This window comes from Balaenoptera acutorostrata, chromosome 10, assembly GCF_949987535.1.
Source record: "Balaenoptera acutorostrata chromosome 10, mBalAcu1.1, whole genome shotgun sequence".
Lineage (NCBI taxonomy): Eukaryota > Metazoa > Chordata > Mammalia > Artiodactyla > Balaenopteridae > Balaenoptera > Balaenoptera acutorostrata.
The window spans coordinates 83,624,728-83,647,948 of record NC_080073.1 but is presented as its reverse complement, the minus strand read 5'-3'; the positions used below and the strand labels follow the sequence as shown (position 1 = coordinate 83,647,948).

The following is a 23,221-nucleotide window of genomic DNA, read 5'->3' as shown; positions in this document are numbered from 1 at the left end:
GTTCCAGGGTCGGTCAGGTGTGGTCTGGTTTGTCTGATACCGCTGTCTCAAAGCTCCATTCCGATATTAGAAACCAAAGCAGACTCATAAATCCTTGCTCTTCCTCCATGAAAGTGGTTCTAGTGTGGTTCTCAAAGTGTGGACCCAGGACAGGCTGCACTGGCATCACCTGGGATGCAATTTTCAGGACCTACCCCAAACCTACTGAATGAGAAACTCCAGGGGTGGGGGCCCAGCACTCTTCATTTGAACAAGCCTTCCAGCAGAATTTTGCTGTTCAAATCAGGCTTCTCTCTCTCTCAAGTCTCAATATTTAGTAGCTGTGATTCCTGAATAGTCAGATGTTGGGACATACTTTCTAGCCAGGAAGCACCTGGTTCCCCAGTCAGCTTAGACTGAGTCCTGGCCTGGCCCAGGCAAAGAAATGAATGTCCTGGATTCTGAGTCATGTTCATTTGTCCTGGGTGTCCACTGGGCTCCTACTTACACCTCAAATTGCAGCTCATATGTTGTCTCTTTTTAAAGGCTTCTGTGACTCCTTGATCAGACCTGACAGACTACATATATGTCCACAAAGCACGTGTGCAGGTTGCACTTACCATTTGCGTTAAAATTTCCTTACCAATCTGCGCCTGAGCAAGGCTGCGCCAACCTTGAGTGTAAGGAGAGTGTGGTTCCACCAGCCCCAGCTCCTCCTAAAGGCAGCGCCCAGCACAGAGCAGATATTTAATACACGTTTGACATATGAATGAATGGTCTCTCATAGAGATAGGGAATTGAAACAGGAAACTACAAGCCAAGAATGACTGGGAGGTCAGCCATCTTCCAGATCAGCCAAGCCCAAATCTCCAGATAACTTGTGTCTTGGATCCACGTGCTCATCTGCAACCCTGAGGGTAAGTTCAGTGAAATTTAGATTATCCAGCTGGGATGAGTCACTTGGGGGGGGTGTGGGGGGGAGCACTTGTTGGCCTTAACATTAGGGAAGTTATCTTTGCATTTGTAGAGAAGCCTGCTTGATGTGGGAAGAGGGGAGGGAAAATATCGTTTTAGTATGTGTAGGAGTCTTCAGGAGAAAAACTACAGACAGCTCCAGAAATGCTAGGACCCACACTCAGTGACAGAGTGACCCACTCATCTGTCACCCAGGTGGTGCCCAGGTGGGCTTCCCAGGGGGTCCAGTGTCATTTAAGTTTCAAGGTCAACATTTTTTGGAGAATCCAGGCCACACATTCAGTATCTCAGGGACTTAGATTCTCAAGCTGTGAAAATGAAAGACTCCGTGCTACTTTCTCAGGTGTGGTGAGATTAAAATTACATAACAATCAGTAATCTATAATTGATGGTATTCTTAGTGTTGCCTTTATTGTTCAGCCAACTACCAAACCCAAGAATGGATCAAGGATTGTGGAGGAAGAGTTCATTTCTTCCCTCTGGAGGACCATCAGTAGGGATTTCTGCCCTGTGGAGTCCCAAGGAGAGATGTTGCTTCAAGCTGAGTTGGGAAAGGAGACTTGGACTTTTTCATTAATATTTCATTTTGCATGTTTTAATACTTCATAATAAGTACTTTATCCTATTAAAAAAGTAAAGCTTGCTCAGTCACAGACAACATATAAAAATGTATAGAAACAGAAAGATGGGAAACCATCTGGTGTCTCCACTGGGAGGATCATGGTGAGCCCTTTGGCCCTTAGTTCCCACCAGCTGCTTCCCCTGTATTCGTGTGTCTATACATGACTGCATAGCTGTAGTTAGCTGTAATCATACATTATGAATTATTTTGAATCTTGTTTTTGAAAACATTATTATTATCAATAAGCGACTTTATATGATATTACAAACTCTCCTTAAACTCTGCTTTTACCAGCTGTATACTATTTCCAAAGAAAAAAGGATATACCTGCTCTTCTGTATCACTTTTTACCATTACAACTAAAATCTGATTAATATTCTTTTTATTTTATTTTATTTTTGGCCACGCTGTGAGGCTTGTAAGGTCTTAGTTCCCTGACCAGGGATCGAACTCAGGCCACAGCAGTGAAAGTATCTAGTCTTTTTATTTATTTATTTATTTATTTATTTATGGCTATGTTGGGTCTTTGTTGCTGAGAGTGGGCTTTCTCTAGTTGCAGCGAGCAGGGGCTACTCTTTGTTGCAGTGCGCAGGCTTCTCACTGTGGTGACTTCTCTTGTTGCAGAGCACGGGCTCTGGCGCGAGGGCTTCAGTAGTTGTGGCTCGTGGGCTCTAGAGCTCAGGCTCAGTAGTTGTGGCGCACAGGCTTAGTTGCTCCGTGGCATGCGGGATCTTCCCGGACCAGGGATTGAACCCATGTCCCCTGCATTGGCAGGCAGATTCTTAACCACTGCGCCACCACAGAAGTCCCTGATTCATATTCTTATGCCTAGGGAGTTCCCTAGTGGTCTGGTGGTTAGGATTTGGAGCTTTCACTGCAGAGGCCCAGGTTCAATCCCTGGTCAGGGAACCGTGATCCTGCAAGCCACCTGGCATGGCCAAAAATTTAAAAAAATAAAATTCTTACATCTAAATATCCTTCTATATTTTATTTTAAAATCATAGATTTGTTGAATAAAAATTACTGGGTCAAACGGCATGAACATTTTTAAGGCTTGTCATACATGTTTTCAAATTGCTTTTCAAAAGCACTATGCCAGCTTGTATTCAACCCATGTTTACTGAGCCCCTACTATGTACTGGGACTGTTCTACATGCTAGAGATACAAGTGGTGACAAGTAGACAAGGTTCCTGTTTTAAAGAACATATATTTCAATGATACAGATGACAAAAGCAATTATTCTGCTATCAGTGATAATTGCTCTGGAGAAAAATATGGCTGGGCTAGAAGATTGGTGGTGGCAATGGCAGGGCAAATATCTCAGAGAGTTTGTTGGACACGATGTTTCTGAGGACTTGACCTTGGGACACTGGACCTGAATGGAGGGGGGGATCACTCATGTGAGTCTCTGGGGAGGAGGTGCACTTGGGGAGTCACAGCAAGGACAGGAGCCCTGGGACAGGACTGGGCAGTGTCAGAGGCCCATGTGAGTAGATGAGTGAGCCGGGCTGCCAGTGGTGGGCTGAGGCCAGGGTGGCCAGAGGGGCCCTGTCATGAGGGGCTTGTAGGCAGTGGTGAGGGACTGGGATTTCATTCTGCCTAAGAAAGGAAGACACTGCAGCGTTCCGTGGGATGTGGTGATGAGGATGTGCTCTAACTCACAGTTTAAAACTTCATGTCATCTGTTACGTGGGTAAAGGACAGCAGGGCATGAGAGCCAGCAGGGAGCCCACCTGGAAGGCTAGCCTGTTTACTATTGTGGGGAGGATGGTTCTAGGATGGAAGCAGTAGAGCTGTGAGAAGTGACTGGATTTAATGTTGATACATTTTGAAGATGGCGTGAGCAGTAAGTCAATGAAGAACCACACATTTATTTACTTATCTTAATTCCACACTTGATTCCAGGTGGCTTACTGCAACAAACTCAGTGTAATATACATGAATTATTTAAAAATCAATACAAAAATATAAATTTTAAATGTTGAGACTGGGGTTCAAGTTAGAACATTACTAGGCAAGCTGGAACATATGAAACATTTGTTGAAATGGAGAGTTTACTGTTTACCTAGCCATGGATTTCATTGGCTCAAAATCTCTTATGATTATTGCCTAAAAGAGCCATGGGTGGGACCATAGCTCAGGGTCAGTCCCTTGCTTCCTGCTTCCGGTTCTATACTTAGAGTAAAGCAAATTAATTCCAAGATGTTCAAAGATTAAATCAGCATCTACAAAGTCATTGAGTAAATGTAAAAACCTCAGGAATTCAAGGAGATTATACAGTTTTTCCCAGAAATGACCTCACTGTGTGCTGCTGAAGAGATAGTGTTCTTTCTGGGGGCCCCAAGATGTAGGGGCTATTGAGCTATAGCCCTAAATAGAGTTGTTCTTTCTACCTAACAGGTCCCACAGAGCCTTACAGCCAACCTCAGTGATGTCATCTGAACTAGGATTTTGGTTTTCTGATGTTGGTTCTATTTGAGCATTTGTGTGGGCTTAAAAGTGTGACAAAGGTTTCCTTGCAATGATATTTCTTTGAGGGAATTTGACATCCACCCTTGGTGGCTCTGACTTCTCTGACCAGTCCCTGGAGGGAATGGACTGTCCTGTACCACTTTTCAGTATCCCTTTGTGTAGGAGTGATCCGTAGACTTGGAGTCACAGGGTCCCCCCATCTCACCCTCCTCCCAAATGCAGAGTCCTTTAAGCCTTTTGGTTGTGGGGGGGGGTGTTTGCAGTCTGCTGATCTGATGAGTGTCATTGTCCCATATCCAGAAATAAAGGCACATGTGACCATAACACCAAAGTCTTGAATGTAGTGCCAAGGTGGGAAGGTTTCCTAAATTTTGACTCTCCATTTACACCAGTGGTTCCCAACTTGGGTATCCCAGATTTACACAGAGAGCTGGAGGGGGTGGGGTGGGATGTCTAGAGGTGGAGCTACAGGTGTCCTTCAGGATTTCTCTCAGTGGTCTTTGCCTCTCTTTTTTCCTGTGGTTCAGAGGAGTTTGTACTCCAGGAGAAGAAGTCTTTTGAAAAGGGTGAGAGATATTCAGAGATGGCTCTGGGGAGGGAAAAGGATGAGGAGTAGAGACAAAGCAGAGTGGAGCTGGGCAAGAGGTGGAATCCGGCAGGAGAGGGGCCTGGCCTGAGGGCAGCAGGTCTGGAGCCCAGCAGGTCACTGTGTGGAGTCCTAAAGCAAGTGAGGAAGGGGGAGAGTGCAGACCTTCTATTGGCCAGAAAAATCAGAATTTGACTTTGTTTTGTTTTTGTGTTTTATCAGGATGAATTGGTAAACCAGTCAGAGTGGCAGATTAGGAGCCTACTTTTTTTTTTTAATTTAAAATTATTTTTTCATTTATTTTTTATACAGCAGGTTCTTATTAGTTATCTATTTTATACATATTAGTGTATATATGTCAATCCCAATCTCCCAATTCATCCCACCACCATCCCCACGCCCCCCCGCCACTTTCCCCCCTTGGCGTCCATACGTTTGTTCTCTACATCTGTGTCTCTATTTCTGCCCTGCAAACCGCTTTGTCAGTACCATTTTAGGAGCCTGCTTGTCAAAGGAAAAAAGTTACAGTCTCCTCCCAGTTTAAGCTCATCAGAAATCTCCAGGAGAGACCCAGGTCTGCACCAGCCGTGCCTCCCATGACCGTGTTTTCCCCTCCAACACCTACAGGAAGGAGAGCGGGGATGGGTGTGGAGGTTTTGGGTCCTCCCTACCATGCTTTCTTCCTCTCCAGTTATTGTCTGAGTTTTCTTGCCTCCCCGCCACCATCCCAACCCTTCCTTCCTTCCTTCCTTCTTTCTTTTATTTTGGCCGCACCGCGCTTCTTGCAGGATCTTAGTTCCCCCACCGGGATTGAACCCGGGCCCTCGGCAGTGAGAGCTCGGAGTCCTAACCACTGGACCGCCAGGGAATTCTCAGTTTCTCTGCGTCCTCTCCTTGAGCCACTGCCAACCCGCGAGCCAGAGCGAGCATCGCCCATATGGGCTGGATGCTCTGACTGAGACACTGCCATTGCCCAGCATTCTTGAAACTTTACGTCAGAAAGTCAGTGTCTTGTTCCTCAGACTCGCTCTGAAAGCCTTTATCTTTTCTCAAGGACAAATCGAGGCTCAAGGATAAGGTTTGCCCTGACCTTTTCTCGGCTGGAGGACGCTATGGCACCACGGGTTTGGAACGTGGGTTGAGTATAGATGTGACGGGATCCCTTGTGTCCCCACTGATTTGCGCTTCTTTTTATTAGAGTCCGAGCCTCTTATAAATGTTTGTTTATATTCCGTCTACTCCACTAAAAACACCCCTTTGCAAAGCACTTTGAAAGATTCAGGGCTGTGAAAATGGGAAGGATTATCTCAAAATACAGTTTCTGGTGTTGGATTTTAGTTAACATTTTGGTGTTTAAAAATCTGTAACTTATTGACTTTGGGGCTTAGTGTCATGATATTTTTAAGTGGAAATATTCACTCCCTGACCCCCTACACAATACAAATCCAAATTTACACTAAAAGAAGATTCCAACATTTCAGATAAATTTTAAGCCACGAATTATCTTACTCCCTGGAGATACCACTGTCAGAACTTTGGTGAGCAATCTTCCAGGTTTTCATCTATTTAAAATATATATTTTGGGGACTTCCCTGGTGGTCCAGTGGGTAAGACTCCAAACTCCCAATGCAGGACGCCCGGGTTCCATCCCTGGTCAGGGAACCAGATTCCACATGCCACAACTAAGAGTTCGCATGCTGCAGCTAAGACCTGGTGCAACCAAATAAATAAAAATAAATTTTAAAATAAATAAAATATATATTTTGTAAGTGGTGTTAGTGGCATTATAATTCAGTACGTTCTCTAGCTTTTACAGAAGCTTAAAAGTGTGTTGGGCACATCTTTTCATAGCAATACATTAAAATCTATCTTACTCCTTATATTGGCTGCATGGAATTACGTCACAAGGCTTTTCTTTGGGGACAGTGGAAATGTTCTACATCTTCACTGCGGTAATGGTGACATGGGCGTGTAAATTGCCAAAACTCAAACCAGCTGTGCATTTCAAATAGATGCATTATACTGTACGTAAAGTATGTCCCTTCAAAGTTGATTTTTAAAATATTATCCTCTTTGGAATTTGTACTTTGGTTAGGTAAGCAAAACAAACAAAACACCTTGTTCTTGTTGCTAAGAGCTACACCCTGCACATCTGGAGGTGAAGAGTCCTGCTGTGTGCAACTTACTCTCCAGCAGTCCGGCAATAACAGTAATAGCCGTCTATTTATGCATTCAGAGAGAGACCAAACAGCTATGGCAAACGTTGAATAAATGACAGAACTAGATAAAGAATAAAAATAAACGTTAGAAATCATAAAATTACATCGTTAAAAATTTATTTCCCCGTAGGTTTTTCCTCCCTTTTTCTTCTCTTTTCCTTTTTTCAACCCTTTCCCCCTTCCCTTCCTCCCTCCTTTTTCCACTCTCTCCTTTAGGGCTTATCTCCTGCATATTCAAACACACGAACACACGTGACTCACCTCGGACCGGTCTGGTACCGACGCCCAAGTCGACTCTCACCGAGGCGTTTTGTACACGATGAAGCGTTGCCCGGCTCCGCTGTTATCGTATCATTTCGGGCAGTCACCCCAGTCTTTGAAGGAAGTCACACTGGGTCTAAAGTAGTTTCCTCCCTGAACGTGGCAGAACCTCGGTGGGTTTTTTGTTTTTGTTTTTGTTTTCTGGATCTCTGCTTTTTATTCGGGCAGGCAGGACCGGATTCAAAGGCCAGTTCCGCGGCGGGCGCTTTCCTTCCTGAGGGCGACGCGAGGCTGTAGAAAGTGTACTTAGATCCTAGAATCTAAGGGTGGGCCCCGAGGCGGAGGGGGCTGGAAGAAGCAGCTCTGAACTCAGAATCAATCCAGAGGCGGTTTAAAATAAGTCGGATTCCAGATCTCTCGTCAGACCTACCGACTCGGAATTTCCGCGGACCCGGGCAGGTCTGCATTTTCGCAGCCTGCAGCTGTAATTGCCGAGCAGTGTGAGGACCAGAAGCCTGAATGCAGCTCACTCCTCTCCCAACCTGCCCGTAAGAGCCTTTATTCTGCTTTTATATCCACGAACAACTTTTATTTCCTTTAAACCAGAGTTAGGGGTTGGGTGATCTTCTGAGGGTGCAGCGGGGCCGCGCCTTGGGTTATGCAAGCATGCGCGCTGGCTGTTTTCAGTTTCCTTTCGGGACCCGGCGGCAGTGCGAGACGTCTGCGCAGAGAAAGACGCCAGTGTGCCGGTGAGTCCAGGGGTATAAAAGGGAGAGTGGAGGGAGAAAAAGTAGTTTATAGGGCAGAGCAGGGGAGGCTGGAGGCAGGGTGGGGTGGAGGGAAAACACTTTGTACAGAAGACTAGCTGCGACGCTTGATGGGGGAGGGGCAGCCGCGCCTAAATCCGGGAAAGCAACCCAAATCTGGAGTCGTACCTCTCACCAAGAGTAGATGGCTTTATCTCTCATTGCAGTCATCTCTAAATGCTGTGAGACAAACCTAACATATTAGTATTAGTATTAAAAGTCTTTTTTGGGGGAGAGGGGGTGTGACTCGAATGAGACAGTTTGCTGGAGCTGCCACACCTAGCAAGTCTTTGAAGGAGGATGGTCATGGAGGAAAGGGCTTGTCAGGAGAGCTGGGTTCCATCTGCCTCTCTATACTTTCACTACCCTTGTGACCTTTCGCAATGAAAAGAAGCTCTCCGAGATGGGACAGGACCCAATCCCTGACCTGCTAAATAAATTATGATGGTCAAAGTAATTAATTAATAAAAGTTTGAAATCTAAGAAATTGTTAAAACGTTCTGAGGCACGACATTTCCATCCACAGGAAAAGTATTGGATAAGGGTCTTAGTGGAATGGTTACTAATGAGAGGCAGAGTACAACTTTAAAAAAAGCATTTGCAGGGAGACAAAGATGAAATGAACACAGTTCCTGATTCTAAAGTGGCCCATTGTCTAACGTGGGGAATATAAAATGGTCAGATGAGGTTCAAGGCAGGGCACACTTGGTTCCATCAGGGAAGTTTCAACCAGGGCTAGACCAGTGATTCTAAAACTTGCCTACACATTTGGAATCACTGAGGGGGCTTTAAAAGATACGAAGGCCTAGGTTCAACCCAAGGGATACTGATTCTGTTGGTTTTGGCCATGGCCTAGACATATGGATAGTAAAAACTCCCCAGGTGGTTATATAAGCAATCAGGTTTGAGGACCATGGCGTAGGAATGCCAAAGACCAAGAGATGTGTGTTGGGGATAAGGCACAGCTTTCAGTAGAAGGAGGCTTTTTTCAGGATGGCATTATTATTATCATAGTATTATTGAAATATAGTTCATGTATCACATAATTCACCCTTTTAAAGCATACAGTTAGATAGTTTTTAGTATAATCCCAAGGTTGTACCACCCTTACCACCAGCTAATTGGGATGATCTTTTAGGATGTGCAGTTCTGATGGGCTGGAAGGCAGAGGAGAGTAATCCACAGGAGGGCAATGTGTAAGCAGTGGCATCCTGATGGGACAGGGCAAGGAAATGGGGGGAGCCCACTTTTACTGCAACCCAGGGGAGATGTCACCAGAGAAGTGGAAGATGATGCCAGACAACTGGTTGTGGCAGCTGCAGGCTTTGATGGTGGAGTAGAGACCTTATGTGTTAATTCTGCAGATGGGGCAGCTGTGGATGGCTGGGGCCTTATGGTTATGACTAGAGACAGGCAGGAGTTTAGGAAGCCTTTCCAGTTCTCTAGGCTGAGGTAGATGAAAGCCTGGACTAAGATAGTCGCAGTGGGACTGAAAAGGGGTTGGAGGAGCTGACTGTGAGCCCATGAGAGGCAGGGGAAAGGGGATCAGAAGGGACCAAGCTGGTCGCGATGCTTAAAGAGAACTTGGGGAGGGAGAGAGGCTGGTGTGCAGGGAGAGGGGTAGAGTTTGCCTGTACATCTGTTGGGTTTGAGGGGCAGATGGGCCAGAGGCGCAGATGTCCTGAGGCAGGTTGGAAAGGGAGTCTGGAGAGGTTGGTGTTGGAGTAGATCACGGGGAACCACCTCATTGGGCCTGAATCAAGAGGCTGCCTTGGGAGAGTGTGGATACCTATAGGCTGAGGCCACAGGAAAAGAGACGTGGCTCGCTCTTGGAGTCAGTGGGAGGAGAAGGAGATTATAATGGTGGAAACATCTAGAAGAGTTTGAACTCTTGAGTCCTTCATCTGGGGAAGTGGCTTCTGAGAAGCAGAGCTGCTGAAATCTGCAAATCTGGTCTCAGCGGACTGTTGCCAGTACCTCTGCTGTGCAAGGTGGAGGGAGGGGTTATTGGAGAGAAGTTGTGCCTGAAGGAAGAAGCCCCGAAAGGCCGGAAACGTGGGGTGTCTCTGAAGCAGCCTTGTGAGACTTTCCCTGCCGTGGGCGGGGAGTCTTCTTTGCAGGGGAGGGAGGCGGTGATCTGGGCGCTTCTGGCGAGGGCGGGGGCGCCCTAACTCTCTGCTGCTCAGAGCCTGTCCCTTCGGCATTTGTCTGCACTCACCCTCCGTCTCACCTTCCTGGGGATCCTAAGGCTTTTCTAGCCTCCAGGCTTTTCTAGGCAGCGGAGGCGGCCGGATGGCGGTCCCCGCTCGGGGGAGGGAGGACAGGGACCGGGACGGGAAGGGGGCGGGGCCAAATTTTTAAATCTCCGTGCGGGCCGTCTCCGTTGCCAGTGCGCCGCCGCCGCCCGGCTCAGCGCCGCCCGCTCGGCTGCTGTCCCGGAGCCTCTGGGAGGTTGACAAGGTCTGGGCCATGGCGCTGCTCCTTGTCCTGCCGTTTCTAGCCGGCGCTGCCCTTTCTGTGCTCCCGGCTACCGCCGCTGGTGAGTGGCGTTCATTGAGGTCCTCAGCCGGGAGCCTGGGGCGGTTTCAGGGTCCGGGTGGGATTCGGTGAGCGTCGCGGGGACCGTCTCACTGGCGGTGCAGCGGGGTGGGGAGTGGGGGGCGGGGTGAGGTCGGGGAGGGGCCGGGAGCTGCTCGGGGCCTGTGGCCACCACGGCACGTTCCCGCTTTTCAGTCTCTTTCCAACTCCCACCCTCTGCTCCCACTGCTGCACCCGCCCTCCCTGCTTTCCTCTTCCTCACACATTCCCGTCCTCTGACTCCCGTGGGTGGGAAGCCTGCCCCCAAGCCCGGGTTGCTCCCGTCAGAGGCGATCAAGGGCTCTTGGAGGTCCGACGCTCAGGCGGCCACTTCCCACCGGTGTGTTGGGCTCCCTCTTAGGCCCCTGAGCGCTGTCCTCTCCTCCTGTTCTCAGCTCTGCCCTCTTCCCGTTTCTGGCCTCGGGAATCGGGGAGCTTCCAGGCAGGCAGCGCTCAAGGGCCTCAGTCCTTGGAGTTGGGGGTCTCTTTCTAGTGACCAGGAGCTCTAGGAAGGGCCCAAGGGGACTGAACCACACTTCCTACTGCTGTGGGCACCGTGGCCGATCCTGACTTTCACTGAGAGAAGCGACAAAATATGTTTTCACATGTTCAGATACAGGGAAGTCATTCTGGCTTATACATGAAGTGAGTTGAATTTTGCGCTAAGTAAATTGCCTCTTTGTGGCCTGTCAGACATACATTGTACATCTGCTTTAATTATTAAAGGAAAGGGCACATTGACCAGAAGTAAAGAATGTCCATGTTAAAAATAAAGACTAAATGCCCCTCTTCCTGGGACTCCAACGCTGGTTCACCTTTGATGATAAGACTCCCTTCCCGGGTGCCAAGGCCATACTGTATGTGCTGTACGTGTACGTGTACGTGCTGGTCTGTTTTTGGTTGTTTGTTTTTAAACCTAGGAGAAATGTAGCCCTGACTTGCTTAATGTTCTTTGTTCTGACAAGATATACAACTGCGCTAAAGGGGAATTCCCTGTCGGTCCAGTGGTTAGGACTCGGCACTTTCGCAGCCTTGGGCCCAGATTCCATCTCTGGTCCCGGAACTAAGATTTTGGAACTAAGATTTTGGCACGGCGACAACAAAAAAACCCCACAAGTGTGCTGAAAACCCTGCTTCTCCAGAGCAGTTTCTCAGAGTTATCTGGGAAGCTGGCTTCTGGACTAGTCCTTAATTTGGCTCAAATAAAACTCTCTATTCTTATTATAGATTGTTTATTGATTATTTTCACTGACAGAAGTTAGAGTGTGACAGCTTTGGAACCAAGGGATTCTTCCTGTGATTTCTGTGGTCTCCACTCCGCACCTCCCTCCTCCCCTGCCAATGTTTACTCTAATTTTCTGCTATGCCCATGTTCCCACCCCTGATTCTCTCCTTGCCTCCTCCCCTGCCATCACTTGTACCCCCTCAGGATTTGTCCTCCCCCTCCCTGCTGTCCCCTCCCCTCTGTGGTTCTCTGATCCCTTCCTACGGCATCCTCACCCTCATCGCCTTTCCCACCACCGGGCCCTCTCCTCCTCTCATGGCTTTTTAAAAACATTTATTTTATTTTATTTTTTATTTTGGCCACGCCCCAACCCTGCGGCTTGCAGGATCTTAGTTCCCCGACCATGGATTGAACCTGAGCCTTCACAGTGAAAGCACCGAATCCTAACCACTGGGCCACCAGCAGACTCCCCCCTCATGGGTCTTTACCTGCAAGGATCAGACACCTGCATGGCTCCTACCTCCCCCCAGCTTTCACTAACCTTACATTTCTGCGGATGACTTTTGCCCAGGGGGACTTCCCTCCCTCATCACTACCCTATTTTATCACCAGGGGGAGCTGTGCTGCTAATGATAACTGGGCCTTGAGCACAGTGCACAGCCCCTGTGGGAGGACCTCTCCCCCGGTCTTGGAACCCATCCTCCTAGCTCCGCCCCAGTGCAGGCACCTGCTCTTGGCCCTCGTTCAGTGTGGGCGTTTCACCCAGCACTGCCTCTTCCCCACTCCTGCATCCTAAACCTCACCCTCTTGAGACCTCCACTCTCCAGGCCTCAGCTGCTGGACTCCACTTGCCCTGGTCCCTCTGCACCTACCCCCATGGCACCTTGCCCAGCTCCCACTCCTTGCCCGAGTGCCTTGGGCCCTCACCACGTTCTCATCAATCACAAGCTTCCTCCCAGGAATCACCACACCATCCTCACCCTCCCTCAACCAGAGCCCCCCTCCTCTCCTGTCTTCACCCGAACCCAAGGTCCCCCTGAGTCACCCCTGAGGCATGCTCATCCCCTGCCCCCCAATCCAGGCCCTCACCACTGTCTCCTCTGCAGCCCCTTGCCCTTCCTCCCTCCCCAATAGGAATACTACCCTTGGTCCAATTGCCCACCTCCTTGGCCTTCATCACCCTCTCTTAGGTTCACTGACCCCAGTGGGCTCTCACTACCTCAACCATGTATCCAAAATCCTTGTTGATGCCACTTGGTGAGTTGGCCTTTCCCTACAGGGGGTCTTCCCCCAGCCCCGCCCTCCTGTGCTGGCTGCCTGACCCACACCCTCTGTGGAGGTGTGACCTGCCCCCAACCACTCCCACTGTGCAGGTCCCTCCCAATGTGCACCTTGGCTTTCCAGTTCTATTTTCTCTTGCCACCGCTCCTTCTAATTCTCCATGGCCCTGGGGCACATGGCACTGACTCAGGCCCCCAACACCCACCTCTCCCAGGGGACACTGGCAGGTCCAGCCACCTCCCCACCTGGGGCCTCACCATGCCTCTTGCACTCTGGGCCCAGACCCACTGCTTCACCTCCACCAGGGGTACTGGCCCACCTTCCACTCTCTTAGGGCCACAGCCCAGCCCCTCAGGCCCCTCTGCCTCGTGCCTCACCCTCCCTTGAGCCCACCTCGTCCATGATGAACCTGCCCCACGGGCAGCAGCCCTTGCTCTCCATCTCACCTGACCGGCCTCTGAGCAGGGATGCCTCTGATCCTGGGCTGACACTGCCCCTCCCTCCCCTCTGACTCCACCTCCCCTCACCCTGGTCTTCCTGCTTCTCCCTTGCCCCCTGCAGGCCAGCCTCTCCCCTTGACCTCCTGCCTGGACCCTTAGGGAGCTGGTGCCTCCCTGTCCTGGCACTTGCCCTGAATGTTTGCCCATCTCCACCCCTCCCTCCACTCCTCAATTCCCCTCTCCTTCACTCCTCTTTTTCTTTTTTCCCCTGTGTTGGAAAAATTCTCATTGTGGTCCCTTGTACACGTGCATGTTCTGCATCCTCAGTCCTGGAGCAGGTCAGGACAGCAGAACTTGTCTGGTAAACATTTGATGTGCACTTGTTTCTGGAAAGCTGTTTCATCTGCAGTTCCCCCTTCCCCAGGATCACACAGTCTTCATTACAACCTCACGGTGCTGTCCCGGGATGGATCTGTGCAGTCCAGCTTTTTCGCTGGGGGACACTTGGATGGCCAGGCCTTCCTGCACTATGACCATGAGACAGGCAGGGTAGAGCCCCGGGGACCGTGGGCAGAAGAGCTGGGAGCTGAGACGTGGGACACAGAGTCCAAGGACTTGACAGAGACCTGGAAGGACCTCAGAAAGCTTCTAGGAGAAATCCTGGCCCTGCAGGAGGAGAAAGGAGGTGAGAGTGGGGAGGGTCCGAGACTGCTGTGAGGCCTTTCACTGGATTAGGGGGCAGGTCCAGAGGACAGAGGTCTGTGAGTTCAGCAGGGGGGTGGCCATGATGCAGCAGCACTGGGAAGACATGGAGGGGAGCAGGGAGGGAGCCCTCTGGCTGGAGTTTCTCACTTGGGTGGGAGGACAGAGGGACATGGGGACTGGAGGAGTCACTGCTGGGGTGGGGTGGGGTGCAGGTGTGAATTCCCTCCAGGAGATGGTGGGCTGTGAAATCCAAGAAGACAACCACGCCTGGGGCTTCAGGTTTCTCTACTATGATGGGGAGCTCCTCCTCTCCTGTCACCCAGAGACCCAGGGTTGTACAGTGCCCTAGTCCTTGGCTCGGAACTGGGCCGTGGAAATGGAGAAGTCCAGGGACACAGATGGCTTTCAAAGCAAGTTTTACTGGGCCCACGTGCAGGGAGAGCTTTGTGGAAGACTGCGGGGCTATCTGGAATCCTGGACAGGCTTCAGGGAGAGAACAGGTACTGCTCCTGGACCAGGGCCCTTCCTCTCCCCCAGACCCCTAGAGCCTCCACGCCCTGACTCTGCCCACAGAGACCCTCCCTGTCCTCTGGGTGCATATATGCTCTGTTGGCGTGGTGTCCTGCAATTTGCTGTTCTGTTAAATCCACTGTAGAAAGATGGGCAGGTGGGGAGGGGAATGAACCACCCCGGTGACAATCATCCAGGGGAGCAGTGGGCCCTCTGACAGAAACTGTACCAGGGAAGGTGAGTGTCAATCAGGAGAGGAAGGCCCTAGACTGGAGTGGGCCCCCCTGGCTCCCAGCCTGCCTGTTCCAGAAAGTTCCCTGCTGGTCCCCAGGAGCTCACCCCGCACGGCCCGCTCCTCAGCATCAACACGTGGATCCAAGAGAGTGAGGCCCCGTCACAGCCCCTCCTCCTGCCCGGCTAAAGGAACTGGGCCCCAGGGTGCAGAACAGACTTGGAGCAGGTCTGGGGTGGGCGAGGGCTCAGCCAGAGGTGGAGAGTGGGCAGCAGCAGCTCTGTTCTCTCCGTCTTCCTTAGAGGGAGCAGGGCTTGTCCCCGGGCCTCACTGGCTCTGTGCTTTCTCCCCCAGGGCCCCCAGCCGTGAACGTGACCCACAGCCAGGACTCGGAGGGCACAGTCAACCTCACATGCTGGGCTTTCGGCTTCTTTCCCCGGAATATCTCAGCGGCCTGGTTTTGGGATGAGGAACCCATGAGGCGGGACGCCTAGCAGTCAAGGGTGTCCTGCCTGATGGGAACGGCACCTACCGGTCCTGGGTGACCAAAAGTGTTCCCCAAGGAGAGGAGCAGCGGGTCCAGCGCCACGTGGAACACAGCGGGAATCACAGTGCACACCCTGCGCCCTCTGGTGAGCCTGGGGTGATCCTGGAGGGGGTTGTGACCCTGGGAGGGTCAGAGGCCAGGATCAGGGAGAGGAGAGCAGACCTGTGGCTCTGGGGTGCCTGTGTTATATAGAATAAGGCCCTTTCTCAGGAGAGACCCTGGTGCATCAGAGTCAGTGGCGGACCATCCTGGGTGTTGCTGCCTTTGCTGTTGTTTTTATCATCAGGCTTTGTGTCCTTTGCTACTCGAAGAAGAAGAAGACAGCATCAGCTGTGGGGAGCCCAAGTGAGAAATCTGGGCAGGGGGTGGGGATGGGAGGGGCTCTGCCTGGGATGTAGGGTCCCCCTCGTATCCCTCTGCACAGATGTAAGAGGATGAGAAACCTCTGTTTCAGGAGCTGGATTTTGGGTTATTTGTGAGGGGAATGGGAGCCACGTCTGCTGTAACCCCTTGGTCCTGCCCAAAGCCAGGGCTGGACTGGGACCCTTTAGTATCCAGCGGGGCCTCTCTTTGCTCTGGGTGAGACTGGGTGGCAGTCAGGTGCGGCTCTCTGCTCTGTTCTCATCTCTTTTTGTCCACTCTCGGCTTGTCAGGCCTCATCTAGGGGGGATGTGTGGGATCATATACTGGTTGGGAGGGTCTAGGTCATCATGAATTGATTCAGAGGGAACCTGAAATAAAGTGTCTGTGACCTCGTGGCGTGGAGTTAAAAACTGAGGAGGAATTTAGATGGAAGGCAATGGCTCTTATCTCTTCCTGAATTTCTCTTCCCCAATTTTTTAGCCCTTGTTAAAAATCCAAGTAAAAGAACCACAAGGCTCAAACTAGGGGTCAGTGGATGGTGCTGGAGCCCTGGCCATGATGTCCCCTTGGGAGGTCCCACTTAGAAAGAGATGTTTTGCATCTCTGGGAACACACAATTAAGTGTCTATGACCTGGTGGGGAGGCGTTAAAAACTGGAGAGGAATTCAGATGAAAGTCCTGAAATCTGGAGAGCCTGAGGAGGGGGTATCCTTGAGAGAATACAAGTGTTTCCTACCCAATTAACTCATCTTTTTTTTTTGTTTAATTTAATTTATTTATTTTTGGCTGCATTGGGTTTTCGTTGCGGTGCGCAGTCTTCTCACTGCGGTGACTTCTCTTGTTGCAGGGCCCGGGCTCTAAGCCCACGGACTTCAGTAGTTGTGGCCCGCGGGGTCTAGAGCGCAGGCTCAGTAGTTGTGGTGCACGGGATTAGTTGCCCCGCGGCCTGTGGGATCTTCCTAGACCAGGGATTGAACCCGTGTCCCCTGCATTGGCAGGTGGATTCTCAACCACTGTGACACCAGGGAAGCCCCTTATTTTTATTTTTTTGAATTTTATTTTTTATACAGCAGGTTCTTATTAGTTATCTATTTTATGCATATTAGTGTATACATGTCAATCCCAATCTCCCAGTTCATCCCACCACCATCCCTCCGCCCCCCACCACTTTCCCCCCTGGTGTCCATACCTTTTGTTCTCTACATCTCTGTCTCTATTTCTGCCCTGAAAACTGTTTCATCTGTACCATTTATTTTTTTTATTTTTTTTTTTTTTTAATTTTATTTTTATTTTTGGCTGCGTTGGGTCTTCGTTGCTGCGCGTGGGCTTTCTCTGGTTGAGGCGAGTGGGGACTACTCTTCACTGCGGTGTGCGGGCTTCTCATTGTGGTGGCTTCTCTTGTTGAGGAGCACGGGCTCTAGGCGCGTGGGCTTCAGTAGTTGTGGCACGTGGGCTAAGTAGTTGTGGCTCACGGGCTCTAGAGCACAGGCTCAGTAGTTGTTGCGCACGGGCTTAGTTGCTCCGCGGCATGTGGGATCTTCCCGGATCAGGGCTCGAACCCTTGTCCCCTGCATTGGCAGGCAGACTCCCAACCACCGAGCCACCAGGGAAGCCCTCATCTGTACCATTTAGACATTCTTTTTTTAAATATCCTTTTCCATTATGGTTAATCACAGGATATTTTTTAAAAAATAAATTTATTTATTTATTTTTAATTTTGGCTGCATTGGGTCTTCATTGCTGTGTGCGGGCTTTCTCTAGTTGCGGCGAGCAAGGGCCACTCTTCGATGTGTTGCACGGGCTTCTCATTGCAGTGGCTTCTCTTGCTGCGGAGCACGGGCTCTAGAGCACAGGCTCAGTAGTTGTGGTGCACAGGCTTAGCTGCTCCGCGGCATGTGGGATCTTCCTGGACCAGGGCTCGAAACCGTGTCTCCTGCATTGGCAGGCGAACTCTTAACCACTGCGCCACCACGGAAGTCCTATCACAGGATATTGAATATAGTCCCCTGTGCTATACAGTAGGACCTTGTTGTTTATCCATCCTATATATAATAGTTTACATCTGCTAATCCCACACTCCCAGTCCTTCCCTCCTCCACCCTGCTCTTCCTTGACAACCACAAGTCTGTTCTCTGTGTGTAGCACTTTCACTCTTGATGCCTCCGTTTCTTCATCTGAGAAATGATGAGGACATTGCAGCACTAACCTCTAGGACAGAGTTTCTCACCATTAGCACCATTAACTTATTGGGCCAGATAGTTCCTGGCTGTGGGGGGCTGTCCCGTGCCTTGTGGGATGTTTAGCCGTAGCCCTGGTGTCTATCCACTAAGGGCAGTATTTCCTCACTTTACAACACCTGCTTCTGCCAAGTTAGACAACAAAAAATGATCCAGACATTTCAAAATGTCTCCTGGGGTCCAAATCTCCCACGATTAGGACCCACGGAGGTGCGGCCAGGCCAGGAGCTCTGCTTGCCTGGGTCTCCTCTGGGTCCAGGGCAGGGTTAGGTCAGGCATTTGCCCACCTGTATAGGTGAGCTCCTCTTTTGCTTTGGTCCAAATAAGGCCTTTGCCCCCCCTTTTTTTTTGTCCTGAAAACTTCTATCCATCTTTAAAACAAATCAGTTTCTCCCTTATATCTGCATTCAATGAATCCGTCTTCACACTTTCTTTTGGTGCCTTCTGGAATGTATCAGTTCAATCCTAGTAATTGGCATATTTGACATATATGATACATGATATTGCCCTAAGTAGAGTTCTGATTCCTTTAAAGCAGAGAATGTGTTCTCGATTCTGCTATCCAGAGGGCCTAATATAGTTTATTTTACTTTAGTTCACGAGGATGTTGCTTCTCCTCTTTAAAATATGAATAACACTTGAATTACTGGGCACTTCTTTTTGACCACATGGCTTGCGGGATCTTAGTTCCCCGACCAGGAATTGAACCTGGGCCCAGAGCAACGAAAGTACCGAGTCCTAAACACCGGACTGCCAGGGAAGTCCTGAATTATGGGCACTTTATTCCTTCATGCAATGTGTATTTATTGCACACTGTATCAAATATGTGGCATTACATTGTCTCAAGGATCTCATCAGGTAAATAAACTTTATTAAAGATGCTGTAAACTGTATACATGTACTTTATGTCCAAGGAGATTCATGTTCTGTGGTCTTTCTAAAGAGTATCTCTGTGTGGTTTCTCATCAATGTCTGTATGGTATTTCTTTTTTCCATCCTTTTACTTTCAACATTTCTGTAACCTGCTACTGAAATTGTGTCTTTTGTAAACAGCATATAGCTATTCATTTATTTTTACCCACCTGACCATCTTTGTCCTTAACTGTAGTGTTTGAGTTCATTTATGTTTAATGTCATTACAGACACACTTGGGTTTACTACCACCTGGCCACTTACTGTCTTCTAATTCATTTATTCTCTGCTTCATTGTTTTTCTTTGTTGCCTTCTTTTGGATTAACCAAAAACTTTTCATTATGTAGTCTTCTTAATTAGCTTTCTAGTTACACATTCTTTTATTTTTCCTTTAGTTACCCTAGAAATCACAGTATTAATTTGAGACTTATTATATGATCACTTTCACAACTTTTTGGCCTAACCATCAGACAAACCAAGGGAAGAATAGGCACTCTGACTCTGAGACGTAATGGGATGGAAGTAGGAGAATCAGATGACAGAGCCGTAGATGCACGCCTGCCAAATGTCAGGCTGCGGGCACTGAGTCACCTGCCATCCAGAGGGGATGGGTGGGATTGGGAGGACCCTGTGGCAGCTGTTTTCCTTGTTTCCCTCCCCAACCAGGGAAGGCAGGACCCACTCTACCCAGGGCCCTGTGCATATTCCCTTCTCTCTGAGGCATCGGGACTTTGTTTCTGGAGCACGTGAGACAGAATCTTCCAGACACCAGTATGCATTTTAAACACCTGTGAGTCTGAAAGGACGACAGGTTTTTGTTTGTTTGTTTGTTTTTATTGACCATGGGTTTTTCTGCAGCTCTTTGCTAGCATTTGCCAGTCCCTGTGCCTGGACTGATTTGAATACTCTTTCTTCCTGTGCCACTTACCCTCCCACTTCCCCTTCTAGCCTTCCACCACCCTTGGATGAATGAATTTTTGTAATTCTAGCTGTTGTATTTTGTGGACCTGTTATTCTTTTTCTGTGAAGCACATATACTGGACGTGAGCGGTAAAGGAGAATCTGTTGCTCCTGGTCACTCCCTTTGTACCCATCGCTGCCTTGTTTCTTGTAACTCAGGTTAGATTTTGGTCTCTTGCTCCGCTGTGAAACACAGTCCTGAAGAGATGGGACAGGAGGAGAGACCTCACAGCCCGATCTGGGTTTTGAGGAATGATTTTCTTTCTTCCCCTTGAACAGGAAAAAGCTTTTTTCACTGCTACATTTAAAGTTCCCCAACTATAGGGAAGTACCAATTTTAGACAAGTGCCACTCCAACACAGAATGCTCAGAGAACCTGAACTTTTAAACTCTGGAGGTCTGAACTTTACTGTTGGCCATTGCTGGGTCTGTCTGGTATTTCCGAGGAATATTGGGTGCTGCCAATAGGAACTGAAGGGGTAAACTTATTAAACCCACTAAACATGTTGGTGGGGGGAAGCTGTAGATGCAGAGGCATCTGAGACCTCTTCCTCTTGAACCCCAGCCCCAAAGACCCTCTCCGACTATGGCTGTCCCTGGCCTAGAGCTGAGATGCTCCAGACCCAGCCGAAGGTCACCTCCCTGGTCACACTGCGGTCACGCGCAGTGATGACATGCATTGCCCTGAGGATGATCTGGCCTCTGAGACTTGTCTTTAAAAAGGAATACAGGGACTTCCCTGGTGGCGAAGTGGTTAAGAATCCGCCTGCCAATTCAGGAGACATGGGTTCAAGCCCTGGTCTGGGAAGATCCCACATGCTGCGGGGCAACTAAGCCCATGCACCACAACTATTGAGCCTGCGCTCTAGAGCCTGCAAACTGCAACTACTGAGCCTGCGTGCTGCAACTACTGAAGCCTGCACGCCTAGAGCCCGTGCTCTGCAATGAGAAGCCTGCGCACCGCAGCGAAGAGTAACCCCCACTTGCCGCAACTAGAGAAAGCCTGCGCGCAGCAACAAAGACCCAGCGCAGCCAAAAAAAAAAAAAAAAAAAAGAAATCCAGTATTTTGCCTGTGCAGTGAATATTTATTGCAATTTTTTGTCTATCAATCATGCCTATTCCTTGCTAGTGCACCCCAGTATGCTTTAGGGAACTGTGATATACCACCTGGATGTAGCCTGGAAGCCCTGTTGATCAATGTTGATTACTTCTTTTAATGAAGGAGTGGACAGCAGGCCCAAGCTATACTGACTGGATATGCTGTCACGGGAATGTAAACCTTGAGCTAGTGCAAGAGTGTGAACATTGTGCGGTATTATATTTTTTATCCCAATGGTCGTTCCTTAATGAGACTGAGGATCAGTAGTTGCTGCCCCTGTGCTGCCCTGGCCCCCACCTGCCCTGAGTCTTACTTCTTCGGCTGCACCTATGAGTCTATAATCTATATCCATTATTCCCAACACATTCCCTTTTTCCCGCAGAGTAAGACTGCTTTTGTTTTTTACAAATAACCCAACAGATTACTTCACAAAGTACACAATGCTGTGGGGATGTGAACTCAGATATACAGAGATGTTATTGGACAATTTTTATCTTTTTTTAATTAATTTATTTTTATTTTTGGCTGCTTTGGGTCTTCGTTGCTGTGCGCAGGCTTTCTCTAGTTGCAGCGAGCAGGGGCTACTCTTCGTTGTGGTGCATGGGCTTCTCATTGCAGTGGCTTCTCTTATTGCGGAGCACGGGCTCTAGGCACGCGGACTTCAGTAGTTGTGGCACACGGGCTCAGTAGTGTGGCTCTTGGGCTCTAGAGCGCAGGCTCAGTAGTTGTGGCACATGAGCTTTGCTCCCCGGCATGTGGGATCTTCCCAGACCAGGGCTCGAACCCATGTCCCCTGCATTGGCAGGGGGATTCTTAACCACTGCGCCACCAGGGAAGTCCTGACAATTTCTATCTTAAAAATAGTAAAAGTGATGAGTGATTAAAAAAAAACATGTTTATTACCTATTCAGTATAATTCTTAGTGTCAGGTGGAACTTGTAGGATTGTGAAGAGGTTTTCCAAATGAAAATCTAACAGATGAGTATATGTGACCCTTGTAGAATTTAAAGCATATAAGTGAAGGCAAACACAAGATTTGTCCAGGAACATAAAATACATGTTAAACAAGTATTCAGGGAATTCCCTTGCCGTCCAGTGGTTAGGACTCTGCGCTCTCACTGTGGAGTGCAGGAACTAAGATCCCACAAGAAATGTGGCCACAAATACCCCAAAAACAAACAAACAAAAAACAAATATTCGATGGGGTAAGCAGGTTAGCTCAGGGCCACAACTTTTTCGGGGAGAACTCAAGGAGAGTTAACAGTCCCTTTTTCCAGCAGGTTAATACCCACAGGCCATGAGCTCTCATGTGCTAGTAGAATCTGAGGGACCCACTCTCATTTACCACCATGACCTTGGTCTCTAGGCTTACGCTCTGATACGCATCCCACGAAATGAACATAGGTCCCTTTTAAGTGGTTGTCCAGCCTGTGTTCGTCTATCCTGATTAATGGAGACCTCATCACCTTCTGGCTTTGGAGATTGTTCTTCTTCATGAATATCTGTAGCTATTTCCTCTCCCTTCCACCTAGACATAACCCATGAGGCCATATAGAATAAGCCTAATGTCTGTCATTTTTCCAACATTTATTCTTATAATTGAAGACACACATCTTGTCTTTAAATTCACAGAATCTGCATAATCTCAACATCCTAACTGTTCTTTGTCAACTCTCTAGGTTCTGAACCTCTTGTGGAGCATCACTTATATTTCCTGTTATTCTCATAAAACACGTCACCTGGGGTTTTTGCTCTCTGGCTTCTGGTTGGGTTTGCCATTAGCAGGCACTGCAGGGACCACTGTGTGGGAGGAGAGAATCCAAGGCGTTGATGGCCACTCTCTCCTCCAGGGCTGCACTACAGTAATGCCTGCATTCCTCTCCCTTCAGCAGTAACACTTGTTCGGTGACCCCTCTCAGAGGCTACAGCTCTGCTGGGTTATAGAAACAAATTCCTTCTGCAGTCCCTTCAGTCTAGAGGTGGTAACAGCTTCTGGCTTTTTCTAGTTCCAGGGTGCTCTACCTTCTATTGCTATTAGCTGCCTACAACTCTGTATATAGCGTGGTCATTACACTCTCTCCACTTATCTCTTTGATTCTGCCAACTGTTTCATTCCAGGACCCTACCAGGTTTTGGTCACTCAGAGGGATAAAATATCAACAAGAATTTACTCATATTACAACATTGACCCATCATACTAATGCTAAATT

The 23,221-nt window shown here is 49.0% G+C and overlaps 1 protein-coding gene and 1 pseudogene across 1 annotated transcript; one reads left to right on the top strand and one right to left on the bottom strand.

Moving 5' to 3' along the window:
* Positions 1-7,582, bottom strand: part of LOC103005515 (vacuolar ATPase assembly integral membrane protein VMA21-like) — a 19,626-nt pseudogene extending 12,044 nt beyond the window's left edge.
* On the top strand, positions 7,140-23,221 carry LOC103005235 (MHC class I polypeptide-related sequence B). The gene is given in 6 exon segments (XM_028161783.2): positions 7,140-7,864; positions 13,869-14,129; positions 14,362-14,649; positions 15,246-15,389; positions 15,392-15,523; positions 23,130-23,221. Coding segments are annotated over 6 exon segments (999 nt in total). The 5' UTR covers positions 7,140-7,773; the 3' UTR covers positions 23,213-23,221.